The sequence below is a fragment of the Pteropus vampyrus genome, unplaced genomic scaffold (assembly GCF_000151845.1).
Source record: "Pteropus vampyrus isolate Shadow unplaced genomic scaffold, Pvam_2.0 Scaffold10, whole genome shotgun sequence".
In the NCBI taxonomy this organism is placed as follows: domain Eukaryota; kingdom Metazoa; phylum Chordata; class Mammalia; order Chiroptera; family Pteropodidae; genus Pteropus; species Pteropus vampyrus.
In genome coordinates this window covers 352,971-365,655 of record NW_011888791.1, presented here as the reverse complement: position 1 = coordinate 365,655, position 12,685 = coordinate 352,971, and the positions used below count along the sequence as shown (strand labels likewise).

The window sequence follows — 12,685 nt, the reverse complement described above, 5'->3', positions numbered from 1 at the left end:
AGATCTGCTGACCACACATGTCTCCTATAGCAAACTGACCCCATTTGAGTTCAGTAGCCATGGAGCCCTTCAGATAAGAGCGCTGCTTTCCTGGGCAGGTGTGTGCGCCTGTCAGACTGGACCAAACCTAACCTGAAGGTCTTTGACATATGCTGCGACAGCAACCAGGTCAAGGAAGTGCCTCCTACAAGGAAGACTGGAACCTGATGGGGACATGCTAAACCAATGTGTCACTCTGCCAAGAATGGCAGCCAGCCTGTCTTAAAATGAAAAATCTGGTTCTGAAGCTCATCTTTGCCTTTCCTACCTGACTTTTTGCTTTTCTACCTTTCCAAAAGGAGGGCTGAGGAAAGGTGACACTCGACAAAGCAAAAGCATTCTAAGGAGTTGAAAAAGCCTTTTCAGGAGTGAGGCACAACTGCTCCCAAAGAGCCAATCCTGAAACCACACAGTTAACTCGCCCCCTTTACTCTCAGCTGTAAATGCAGGTATTCTGCCTTGGGAGTCCTAATTTGTAGCAGGAAAGAGAAAAATCTAGAGAAAAAGTATTATGCATATATGAAAACCCCAAGAAAGCAGTTTTGCTTCACAGAAGAGCAGTTCTATGGACTTAGGAAAAGGAAAGTAAAAACCCTGGGAACACTTTTTTGTTGCAGGGCGCTGGCCCGCTTACATTTACAAAGGCCTGTCTGCTTCCGACTGAGGTCCATCCCACTCCTCCATCTAGTCCACTGTTAAATGTACATCTGGAGGGGAGTCCACCAGGTATTCCCGAACACCATTGTTAGCTTTAACAAAAACCTTTTCACCAGCCTCACTAGAATACTCACTCTACTTAGTGCAGGCAAGGAGAATTAGGAGTTGTTGAGAAGAAAAGGAGAAGTGGCAATTGCTCTCAAACATGTCCTTCCAGCGAGTCTGAATCCACTGCATGCCTTCAGGGCTGCACTCTTTCTGAGGGAGCACCAGACCTCCTTTAGTATTCTCTCCTGACATACATGGTGTGTGTTACAGTCCCACTGGTCAGCCACAGGGACAAAGACAACTCGGTGGGGCAGGGTACAATACCACAATGTACAAGCACAGGCCCAGAACAGTCAGACTAGGGCTGGCATCTTCACCATCACGCAAGGTCGGACTCTGCTAAGCTTAGGAGCACACTCTTCTAGACTAGTCCCTGAAAGGCAAGTGGTGGTAATGGCTGGCTGGACAATTAATTTGTTTTTGCTGGTGATATTATAGGGCAGGAGGGTGGGGATGGGGAGATAGTTAGGAATCTGAAGTACTACCGATACAAGCGTCCATCAGTAGTTCCCCCAACTGTAACCACAGGGTTAGAAATGGAATATCCACGACAAAAAGCATATAAAAATCTCCCAGGACTTTTATGATTAAGCATGTCCAACAATGAGATTCTTGTTCTTTCCAATGCTTAACAATTCTGTGGTTCTGCTGCTACCATCAATCCCTTCTCTGGTCCTAGGTCAGCTTGAGGGGGCTGCCTCGGGCTTGGACTCCAGGTGTTACTGCTTAACTATCTCTGTCCTAAACTGAGGGCGGGGCGGGGTGGTGATGGATGGATCAGACGCTATCATTCTTGTCTATGAGACACAGAAAAGTCAAACGGTAGGTACCAGCTTCACCAAGAACCTTGAAAATCTATTGAAGGAACCAACCAAGGGAACCAAAGGCTGGCTTGTTCCCATGGCTCTTCCCAAGAACAGTCTGACTGAACTGGGGCAGTGACCTACAGGGGCTACACCAGGCAACCATGTGACAACCAATTAGATACCTTAAATCTGCCTGAAAGGCCAGGTGGCCTGCGATCTTGGGGTGGCTTCTAGGCTTGACTTGGATTCTCCTCAAGCTCAATCTGCCTGATGATCTGTATTGAAGGAGGACAGAGCTGAACAAAGAGACTGACAGCTGCCCATTCCCCACTCGGGGCCTGAAGGGCGGATGGGACTGGGGTTTGGAGAACACCCAAGTGAAAGGACAGAGCTAGTAATTATAGCTCTAGGTGGCTGATCTTAGGGGTAGGGGATAAGAAATCAATATAAGAATTTTCCTTCTCTCCTTTTGAGACTGAATCCCAATATCCTTAGAGTCCTCTCTGGGTGCTTGGACACCACCCAATGAACCAACCCCAATATCATAGCTATTTTGCAGGGATGCTCTTACCATCAGGAACTTCATCTGGCCTCTTCCTCTTCTCATACACAACAATGATCACCACAAGAATGATGATTTCAGCCAGAATTCCCAAGAAAGGCCATAGTGGGGCCAGGTGGCTCCGTACCCTGAGGATGGTGACAACGGAGGCAGAGCCAATGGAGTTGGTAGCATTACATTCATATTCACCAGGATCTTCTGTGATCTGGAGGTTCATGATGCTCAGCTCCGTGTAATTTTCCTTGTTGATAACAAAGAAGCGGCCAGAGGTATTGACAATCTCCTGCTCAGGGCCAGAAAAGTGAGAATACACAAAAGTAAGAGAAAGTGAGTTAGTGCCCAACACAGAGTGACACTGTTCTCCATTCCTAGCAGGACATTGGCTGGGATGAGGAAGCAGTGCCTAGAACAATCTTTGTCCAAGAAAGTTTGAGCATGTCGCTACTGACTTTTCCTCAATATCAACAACAACAAAACAACAAGTCAATGAGCTTCTGATAGAGCCAGGGTAAAAGCCTCCCTCCGTTGGTCTTCTGGACTTTTCCAACTTATATGAGTGAACGGAGGTCCTACCACCCTGAAGACCTGGAAAAGACCAACTCGATACAGAAAATGGTGCTTCAAATACCAGGTAAATAACTGTAACAGGAAGGGGATGGAGAAAGAGGGGTGTAACTTCCACGTTAGTCACGTCTGGTAACCTCAGGCCTGTCTGATGATTTTAGCCAGTACATCTACTTAACACTTGGTGAAGTCTAGAAAGCCTCCTTAAATTTTCCAGAATCAATGGTAAGACTTGCTCCTAGTCAGAATTGGGGACATTCATTATTTCCCTTTCCTTTCAGAATTACAGAGTTAAAGGATAGTTTATTCAGTCAATCAATAAATACTTACTAATATAAGCTACATGTTTCCTACCCTACAAAGCGGAAGGTGAGATAAAAAAGGAAAAAAGTATGATACAAAATAAACAAGGAGATGGGCTTCAATAGGGAACCAGACCTCCAAAGGGATGGTCATAGGGATGTGGGGGAAAGCCCCAACAGAAGGTATATATAGAGCATTGTAGGGCACAGAGTGAGTGGCCACTGCCAGAAAGAGTCAGGGAAAGCTTCAAAGAAGAGTTATATTTGAACCAGACTGTGGGGAAGGAGAGCTGATCCTGTAGGACAGGAGGGCTCCAAGCATGTGTGGGAAGGCAGAGGTACGAGTGCATGACCAGGGATCTGGGTGGCGCTGGGACAGGCTTACAGCAGTGATCTCATGGGATACCGGCACGGAAAAAACTGACTTGTGTCAGTTGTTATGCAACAACTAAAGGAGAATCAGAAATAGGAGAAGAAAGGGGAAGACAATCTTCAGAATGGTCTAGTATAGCATATACTCTTGTCTTCATGTGAGTGTGAACTGGTCCCCCAAAGAACTCACACAAGTTCCCACCAGATTCAGCATCTGGATACCTGCCATACAGAGGCCAGTCAGTTGAGACCACAGAAGCAGCAACAACCAAGAATGGACTATAAGATATACTCGTCTCCCCTCCTGCCCCATACAAAAGCAAGCAGAACCCAGAAGACAGAACAAGGACAATCCTCCGCTCCCCCTTGCAGGCTATGGGCGAGAGGACAGGAGATAAAACTTGTATTTTGGAATGGATTGGACTAAACTCTTTAACAACAAAGGGGTCCAAGAAAGGTACATAATTTGTCCAAAAAAAGGAGTTACAGAATTGCTGAAACTAGTGTCTAGAAAAAAATTGAAAGCATTTTATCTCAGCACTCAACAGAGTTTAGGCCGTTCAACAAAAGTTTTCAAAGGCATCAACCTAGAAATAGCTTTTTCCTCCCATCCCTCTTTCTTTAAAAGTTTTCTGTCTCCCAAATGATATACAGCTTGAAAGCAAGAGGAAGAAATAATGTTTGCTTTTAAATGTTTTTCAAATACAACAGATAATTAAGAGTTTGTGGGCATGAGAATAGGTGAGATGAAAATCCCCAATGAGGACTCCCAACCTGCATTGACAAAAACTCAAGGGTTTTTTTTGCCAGGGACCAATAAAGAGAAATGGGCATTTCCCTGCAAGCAACTCAGAATACTAAATGTTTTGTTGATCTTTCAGGGCCTGTTCTGAAAGCCCTGCTTTCATTCCTCATTCTAATCTCCTTATTAAAGGGTTTCTGAAATCTAGTCATCATTGTTCATGTTAGAGTCCTCATCACCACTTGACACATTACTGAGAGGTCATGGAGTGTGAAGAAAAATGGACTTAAAAAAAACAACAACTGGATTTGACCCTTTGTGTTGTCACTAATTTACCTTGGTCAATATGTAACCTTTCTAAAGAAGCTAGATTAGATGGTCTCCAGGGTCCCTTCTGATTCTGAAGACTGACAATCAACAAGGATGTCTGAAAAGTATAGTGCTGGGTACACAAGGCCTCGGGACAGGAGGAATGGGGCACCCTTAACAGAAAAGGTCAAACATCATTAAATCAGAGAAGAAGGGAGAGAGTAAACCTTTGACTCCCCCAATACCATCAGGAATCATGCTACAGACTGGAAAAGATGTTTTCTTTTCCCTTTTTTGGAACAGTTAGATTTCCAATGTCTACGGCTACCCCAGGGCATCATCGGGTTGCCTCCATTCCTAATCATTACTTCCTGTATTCCAGGAATATACTAATAATTGTTCTCATTGCCTTGTCTTACCCAAATACAAGAAAGGTACATTAAGACCACTTTAAGAACAGTGTTTTCTTTCAGATAAACAGGCTAGAATAGTAGTAAAAGTTTAAGCTTGGAGTTAACTCTTTTAGTGTCCTATTTTGAAACAGTTTAATCTATCAGACAGACAGTTTTAACAAATAATGGATAGGGATTCCATGCTGAACAGAAACAGTTAGTGACCTCCAGATTCATGACTCTAGAAAAGGTGGCCCAAGCCATGCCAGCATGGCAGTTATAGCAACTGGCTCAGATGTATGGATCTCCCCAGGAGAAAGTCCAGCAACCACAGAGACCAAGGGCTGCTTCCTACTCACCATGAATTGACCGTTCTCCTTCTTGCGCCATATCCACTCTGGGTGCGGGTAGCCAACTGACTTGCAGTATATCATGGCATCCTGCCCTTCATTCTTGTTCTCACTCCGTTTATGGCCAGTGATGTCAGGAGCAGCTGTGAGAAAAAGTGCTGAATGTTACCATGGGAGCCAACTCAGAAGAGGATACAAAGGCCCCACCTACTGGCTCAGAGCCCTGCTTCATTTTTTAGGCTCACCCTCAAATTCAGCTTTGATAACATGCACTTCAGGTGAGAACAGAGCAATGGAACCAACCCCACCCCCTACTGCCTGTCCACCAAAGCATCCCAAGCAGACACCGGCATTACTACACGTGGATTTCTACTAATAATGTTGGTGCTTCTCCAATCTACTTGAAGAGGGCACAGGCTCAATTACCCTAAATTAAGCCATGCAAGCAGAAGCTATTATCATCTCCTCTACCAGTCATGGTTTTTCTTAAAACATCCACACTAACAGCAATGATGGATTATGTCCACTGGCATATATCCCTCTAAGGAAATAAGGGGTCCAAGAGATCAAAAACCTAAAATAATTTACATACCTATTGCGAGGTATGTAAAACAATGAATGCCTAGAGAAGTTATCTAATAAATATCAATGACCAAGGCTCTCCCATGGAAGAGACTCCAGCAAACCAGCTTCATAAGGGAAACAAAGGAATGAATAGGAAATTTAGTGTCCCAAGAGAGTTTATTAACAGCTTCAGGACCTGATTTTGATTTGTACACCTGATCTAAAGTAATCTCAATGAACATAATCTTGGAGGAATGTCTAGACATGCTAGGGACTGCTGGTCCTCTCTGCTTTCAGAGATCAGTTAAGAAGAAATAAACAGCACTTGTGATTTAAAAATTAGGACTAAGTTTCAACGATCCAAGAAGCCTGAGATGGAGGCTAATTCTTTGAATCTGGCCTTCTTTGATCTTAACTATATTTTCCACTACACCTAAGTGCAGGTATGGAATGATCACCAGTTAACAGTGATCTGAAAGCAATAAAACTCAAAGTAGGCCAGACATCACTTTATTGGTCAAGATGAGAAAGTGAAATCAATAGGCCTGGTCCAAATTCCAGTTTTCATGGTTCTTTAATTACTCTGTGCTTTGGTTCTATACCCATTATCAAATGGAGATAATTCTAGGCCCTGCCTATATCCAGTGTCCTTGGACAGATAAGATGTCAAAATACAATCACTGAGACTATAAACGCCTATGGATGGAATTGTATTATATCATGGGCTGATCCCATGTTTCCCCTCTGACTAGCTTACCTTTTTTTGGCTTAAAAATAATCCAGTCCTGCTACTCTCAGACTGTGCTTCCCAGGCCAGCTCCAGAAGCTACTGGACAAGAATGGGCTGAGCAAGGCCCAAGCGGTCTCTATAACCACTGCTTGCCAAACGATCCTGCCCAATACTACTCGGTGTAAGGTTTTTCTAGATAGGATGTTATAAAGCAAATGTCTTTTTGTTTTTCTAGGTAAAATTCCTAACTACAGAAGGGAGTGGGTCAGGCTAGCTCATTCATTCTTGTTCTCTCCACACCAAATTTCTCCCATAGCCACCAGGTCACTTCTCAGGCCTACTGGTTGACCTGGTCACCTTTCCTCAAAGATTTATTCATTCAATAAATATTAAGGACCATCTCAAGCACTCCAAAGAGTAAGTTCCATGGCCATACACTAAAACATTACTGGCAGGGGGGTGGGGGGTGGGGGTGGGGACTGGGAGACACTACAAGCAGAAGAGCTATCACATTTTGACTATAGTTGTGTTTCATTCATCTGACAAACCTTTGTTAATCATCCACAACATGCCAGGTATGACATAACAGTTATGGGGGAAGGCCTTTCTGATGAGGTGAATTTTAGCACAGTCATAAAGAAAATGAGAATAGGCTACTCATATATCTGTGAGAAGAACTCTCGTAGAGGAAAGGCCAAGACCTTGATAAGTGTGCTTATCATGCACAAGGAACAGCATGGCAGAGTTTGTCAGAAACACAGTAAGCAAAGAGAAGCCAGTAGGAGAGGAAATCAGAGAGACTGGAGTCCAGATCATATAGGACTTTGTAGGCTACTAAAATGAATTTGGCATTTACTCTTGATCAGGTGGGAAGTCACTGGTGAACATTAAGTGCAGGTATGGACTGATCTGTGTGTTTTAACATGTCCTTCTGGCTACTTATGTGGATGACAGTTGTTAGAAACAATAATGGAAGACAGACCAATTCGGTGGCTTAGTTAAGTAATCCAGGCAAGGAATCTAGGCACGGGAGAGGGTGGTTTGGATGAGGACAGTAGCAGAAAGGAGGAGATTCTGGATATATTCTGGATACAGGTTGAGTTAATATATTTGTTAATGGACTACATGTGGGATGTGAGAGAAAAAGGAGTCAAGAATGACCCCAAGGTTTTTGACCTAAGTAACTACAAGTATGAAGTTATCAGTTACTTAGATGAGGAAGACTGCAGAAGAATCAGTGTGGGCTTTTTGTTTGCTTGTTTTATACTGTTTTGTTTGGGAATGGAGCAATGATGGTGTAAAAACCAGTTCAAATTTTAGGATACATTAACTTCAAGATACTTATTTAACATCCAAGTGAAGCTGTCAAGTAGGCAACTGAATATCAAGTCTGGAGCTCAGGAAATAGTCTAGGGCGAATATATAAATTTCCGAAACCAGCTTACATGTAATATATTTTCCCATTTCCATTCTCCTTTGCCCCACAGAGAATACCCACTCTGGCCCAGTTATCTGACTAATTGCAAAATTCAATACCATCAGCTTTTATTGTGGGGACTCATTTCCAAAATTACACGTTAGAAACACATTGAAGGCTTAAGTTGAGTTGGTTTATGGCTCCACAGCCTCTAAAAAGTCTATTCTGAAAAGACACAAACATGAAGGTCAAGACCTAGGGAGAGGGGTGGGGAAGGTCATCACTCCTGCCTTGAGTTATTTAGGAGGAGAACACCACTAGGAAACTTATCTAACCCCTACCACACTTTGTTGGCCATGTTTAGACAGTGTAAGCCTACAGGAAAGCGTTTCCAATGGTTAGAGCCAGTGCTGCTTTCTCCTCAATTTAGCAAAGAATACTGAGTAAAGCTTAACATTCTCTCTACCTAGTGTAGTCAAAAGAATAATGCCCACATTATTCACCCTAGGGATAGTGGAAGTATCACTAATGTACTAAGCAGAAACAGAAAATTAACCCAACCCACACCACTCCATCCTTATAGGGGATGATCATAACTACTGTCACTTTACCTTGGGGTCAATGAAAAGTTTTTTTTTTCACTTTTCTCTATCCTTTATGGTAGCTGCTCAATCAGAAAGCCTGTTCCTGCCCTACCTGCTGAGCAGGACAGCAGGGCCACAGAAAGAATAACCAGGCTCTCAGAGCACATGATTGGAGAGAGGGCCTCTTAGGGCTCAGAGTCCACCTGTGGTAGTTTAATAGTCTAGAAATTCTCTGATACTCTTCTCTTCAAGAGGTGGAGTCTAATTTCCCTCCCCTGGAGTATAGGTTGGGCTTAATGACTTGATTCTAATGAATAAAATAAAGTAGTAAAGGTATACACTAGTTCACAAAAGACAGTGGGGTTCTCCTTGTTCTCTCTGGGATCGCGCACTCTGGGGAGGTTAGCTGCCATGCTAGGATGATGCTCAAGCAGCCTATAAGGAGGCCCACGCAGTGAGGAACTAAAGCCTTCTGCCAAAAGCCATGTGAAGCAGATCCTCCAGCCCCAGTCAAGCTTTCAGATGACCAGAGCCCCAGCCAACAGCTTGACAGACCCTGAGCGAGAACCACACCACTGATCTGCTAATTCCTGACCTACAAGAACTATGAAGTGGTGTTTGCTGTTTTAAGCCACTAAGTTTTGGGTTAATTTATTATGCAGCAATAGATAACAATCCAGCCACCAGGATGAAGCAGACATTACCCCATTTTTATAGACCGGAAAACTCAAGTTTGGAAAAAGTTATTTAACATCTAAAAATATACTGATTCCATAAGCTAGAATCCAAATTCAGGGCTGTCTGACTCCAGACACCATACTTTTTGTACTTTACCATATAGAGGAGAAAATAAACTGAACTAGAACAGGGTCCATAAAAATATAAATATACAACATGCATTACTGGTAACCGCACAGCAAACTGCCCAAAAGTTATCTCTGCTTGTAGATGTACCAGAACACTCTAGACCTAAGACCTAACGCAGGACTGATTTTCCTGTCAAGAGTTTAACTACTCTATATACTAAAACATAAAGAAAAGAGTTTTAGACTTTAAGTCTGAGAAATTTGGGCTCTATGGAGATTTCTATTACTCACCAACTGAGCAACCTAATGGGGGTGGGGAGGTCATTAAAAATCCTTTGAGCTTCAGTATTCACTTCTGTAAAATGAGAATATTACCCACATACTTTATAGAGGTCTTATGAGGATTAAATTACATCTCTATATCAATCAAGCATATGATTGGCACTCAGGGCCAAAAATAAACATTTAAATTGATCTATTAGGGCAAGGAAAGGCTAGGGTTAGCCTCAGGTATTCTGAGTTCTAAGAAATCAAAGAGATGCTGATTATTCGGTGTTCTCTCCCTGTATGTGCTTATATAAGCAGGACTTGTTTGTGACTTAAAGTTTATCAGGTCAGACACTGACGAATTATATTATTATCTTATTGATATTAAGGTGCCTCACTTCATTTAATAATGCCGGGTCCTGCTGGGTCTGAAGTTAGGTCTAGGGTCTGACAGAGCAAATACTCCTTACTTCCTTGTACTTTCCCAGGGAGGCACAGACTGGTGGCAAGAGTGTGGGTAGATGTGGCGAGGAGGTAACAAAGAGACTCTTAAAAGAGATTACAGACCTGCTAGAGGTAAACTCAACCTCTGCCTTGTTAGCCACATGCTCTAATTACATTAGTTAATGGATAGCCTTCCAGTGTGCTAATAAATGGCAATGCAAAAGACTCTTGGTTACCCAACCACACATGACCCAATTTTATTACCTGGGCCTTTGGCTGAGAACAAGTGCATGTTCCTCGGTACGCTCTGTTGCCTGATTTGCATCCAGCTCCTCTGCCAGGCTGGTGGCTGCAGAAAGTGTCAGCTTAGACAACGGAGGTATGTTCAGCTGAAGCTGACGATAAAGTTAAACACAACAGAGCTAAGAAAGGTATGGAGCCTCTTAGATGAAATGCTTATTTGGTACTCACTTTTCAAAGTAAATTCATAACTTTGCAACTCATTTTCAAAGAAACTCCATACTTAAAGGTGTTGTCAATGAATGGGTTGTCCCCAAGTAAACATAATGATACTGTATTGATGGTCTCTTTATTTCCTTTATGCAAAATATCAAATACCAGAGACATCTTGTCTTTGCTGTAAGCAAATTAGAGACTTGGCTGAAGGCAGAGGGAGACTTAAGATTTACTGCTAGCCAAAGGCTAATCCAATAAGCAATATGAGATTGGTCAAGATAGAAGCTAGAAAGATGTTGGCTTTTGACTCAATAAGGCTTCTCTACACAGAGTAGGTTCATTCTTGGTTGTGAAGATGAGAGCTGTCTGGGATGTGTGCTGCCTCTTGCAGGTGAGGCGTTTCCCTTTCCTGCAGGTGAAATCACTGAGTGGAAGGCGCCAAAATCTCCAAGACAGTGATTCTAACCTTGCTGTATACTATAATCACCTGGAGTGCTTTTAAGAAGCCTGATGCCAAAGACATATTTCATACACATTAAATCAAGTTTGAGAAACACTGTTCTAACACCATTCCTGGTACCAGTGTTTGAGATCAGGGGGCTACAAGGAGGAAGTGTCCCATAAGATAGGGAGATGAGTGAGCGGAGGTGAGGGGAGCACTAAGGTGACATTCTCAAAGTTAAGAAGCTGACAGTCACTAACACTAGGAAAAGCAGCTTAGAAATAACTTCTTCAACAGCTCAACCTCTCATGTGTCCATGGAAGGAAATTATAACCCATTAGAGCCCTACGGGACCTTAAAGACCATCTATCTCATCCTACTTCACCATACACTGGGAAGCTGAGGCCCAAGGAAGGAAGTGACCGGTCAGGGTCATGGCAAGTTTAAGGCAGGCCCAGAATTTGAGCCCATCACTTCTCTCGTTTTGAGGCCTTTTAATTGTCATGCACTGAATGCAGCCACATGGCTTAGTCCTTTGGGGCATGGGCTCTGGCACTAGAATGCCTGGGTGAGAACCCTGGCTCCACCATTTAACTCTATCTCTCTGGGCAAGTCATTTAATTCCCTTGAGCCTCGATTTTCTCACCTGGAAAGAGGGGATAATAATGGCATTTACCTCAGGGAGTTGTGAAGATTAAAGGAAGAGAATGAGTAATGCACCTAGCACACAGTAAGTGTGCAATATTAGCCCTTCTTAATCTTATTAAGGAAAACCAGCGTAGCACCCTGAAGAAAGGAAAATAAATAATAGGTATAGTTACTTGGGCTAAGGTTGATAATCAGAATGTTCTAGTAGCTTCAACATACTATTATGCTTCCAAAGACTTTTTAAGTATGGGCAATTGAGTCAGAATCAGCTTCAACAGCACCTCTGACCTCAAGGATGTCACCTCTAAGCATCCTCACCTGTCAAACTAGCTGCCTATCCTATCAAACGAATAAATAACCATGAAAATGCTCTACACGCTCAAAGTGCTGTACAAATGTGAGATGTGTATTGTTCTCTTAATGATATCTGTCATCTCACCATAGAGGCCATCTCAACCAGTTTGAACTTTAACATATCACTTGTAAGGCTATGCAACAGAGTAGGAAACGGGGAAATGGGGCAAGGTCACTTGTAGAAATCCTAACATTTAGTCATAATATTCAAATAGAAAGCTAAGAAGTAGGGAGGAGAAAAGCAAACTTGATCCTGGCTCTTGCAGCCACCAAAAGACTGACTGTCATTTGAAATGCCCAATGAGTAGGAAGAGAGAATGACGGGCCTAATAAGATGAGAAACCCAAACTTTCCTAGGGCCGGGTTGTACCTTTTCAGAAGAGGCACTGGCCTGGGTGCTGCAGAAGGTTTGATGACCACCAAAATCCTTTTCTAAAAACAGCAATAAAACTAAAACTCGTTTCTTAGAATAGTCAAAATGGTTGAGGGATGAGGATAGGGTTCAGGAGTCATGACAAGGATTTTTCTTTCTACCTTTGTAAATTACATAGAAAAATTTTACTTGCTCTTTTATGAGCACTATTTTTTTTTTTTTTTTTAATTTTAGAAAAGGAAGAAAGGGGAAGAGGGAGGGAGTAAGAGTTAGAAAGGTTAAAGAATTACGGGGTTAGGAAATCGAACACCTATTCATTCACAAATGCTCTATAATAAGGTATGGAGTCTCTGGAAGACAGGGGCTCTGAAGAACCAAAAAGTTGGGGAAAGTGATG

General features: G+C 42.8%; 1 protein-coding gene across 1 annotated transcript in view; it reads right to left on the bottom strand.

Moving 5' to 3' along the window:
• NPTN (neuroplastin) overlaps positions 1 to 12,685 on the bottom strand; it is a 38,500-nt gene that overhangs the window by 7,171 nt on the left and 18,644 nt on the right. Inside the window, exons 6-7 of the mRNA XM_011375472.2 lie at positions 5,213 to 5,346; positions 2,182 to 2,455 (exon numbers count right to left, since the gene is read on the bottom strand). Of these exons, the coding sequence (XP_011373774.2) occupies positions 2,182 to 2,455; positions 5,213 to 5,346 (408 nt within the window). The remainder of the gene's footprint in view (positions 1 to 2,181; positions 2,456 to 5,212; positions 5,347 to 12,685) is intronic.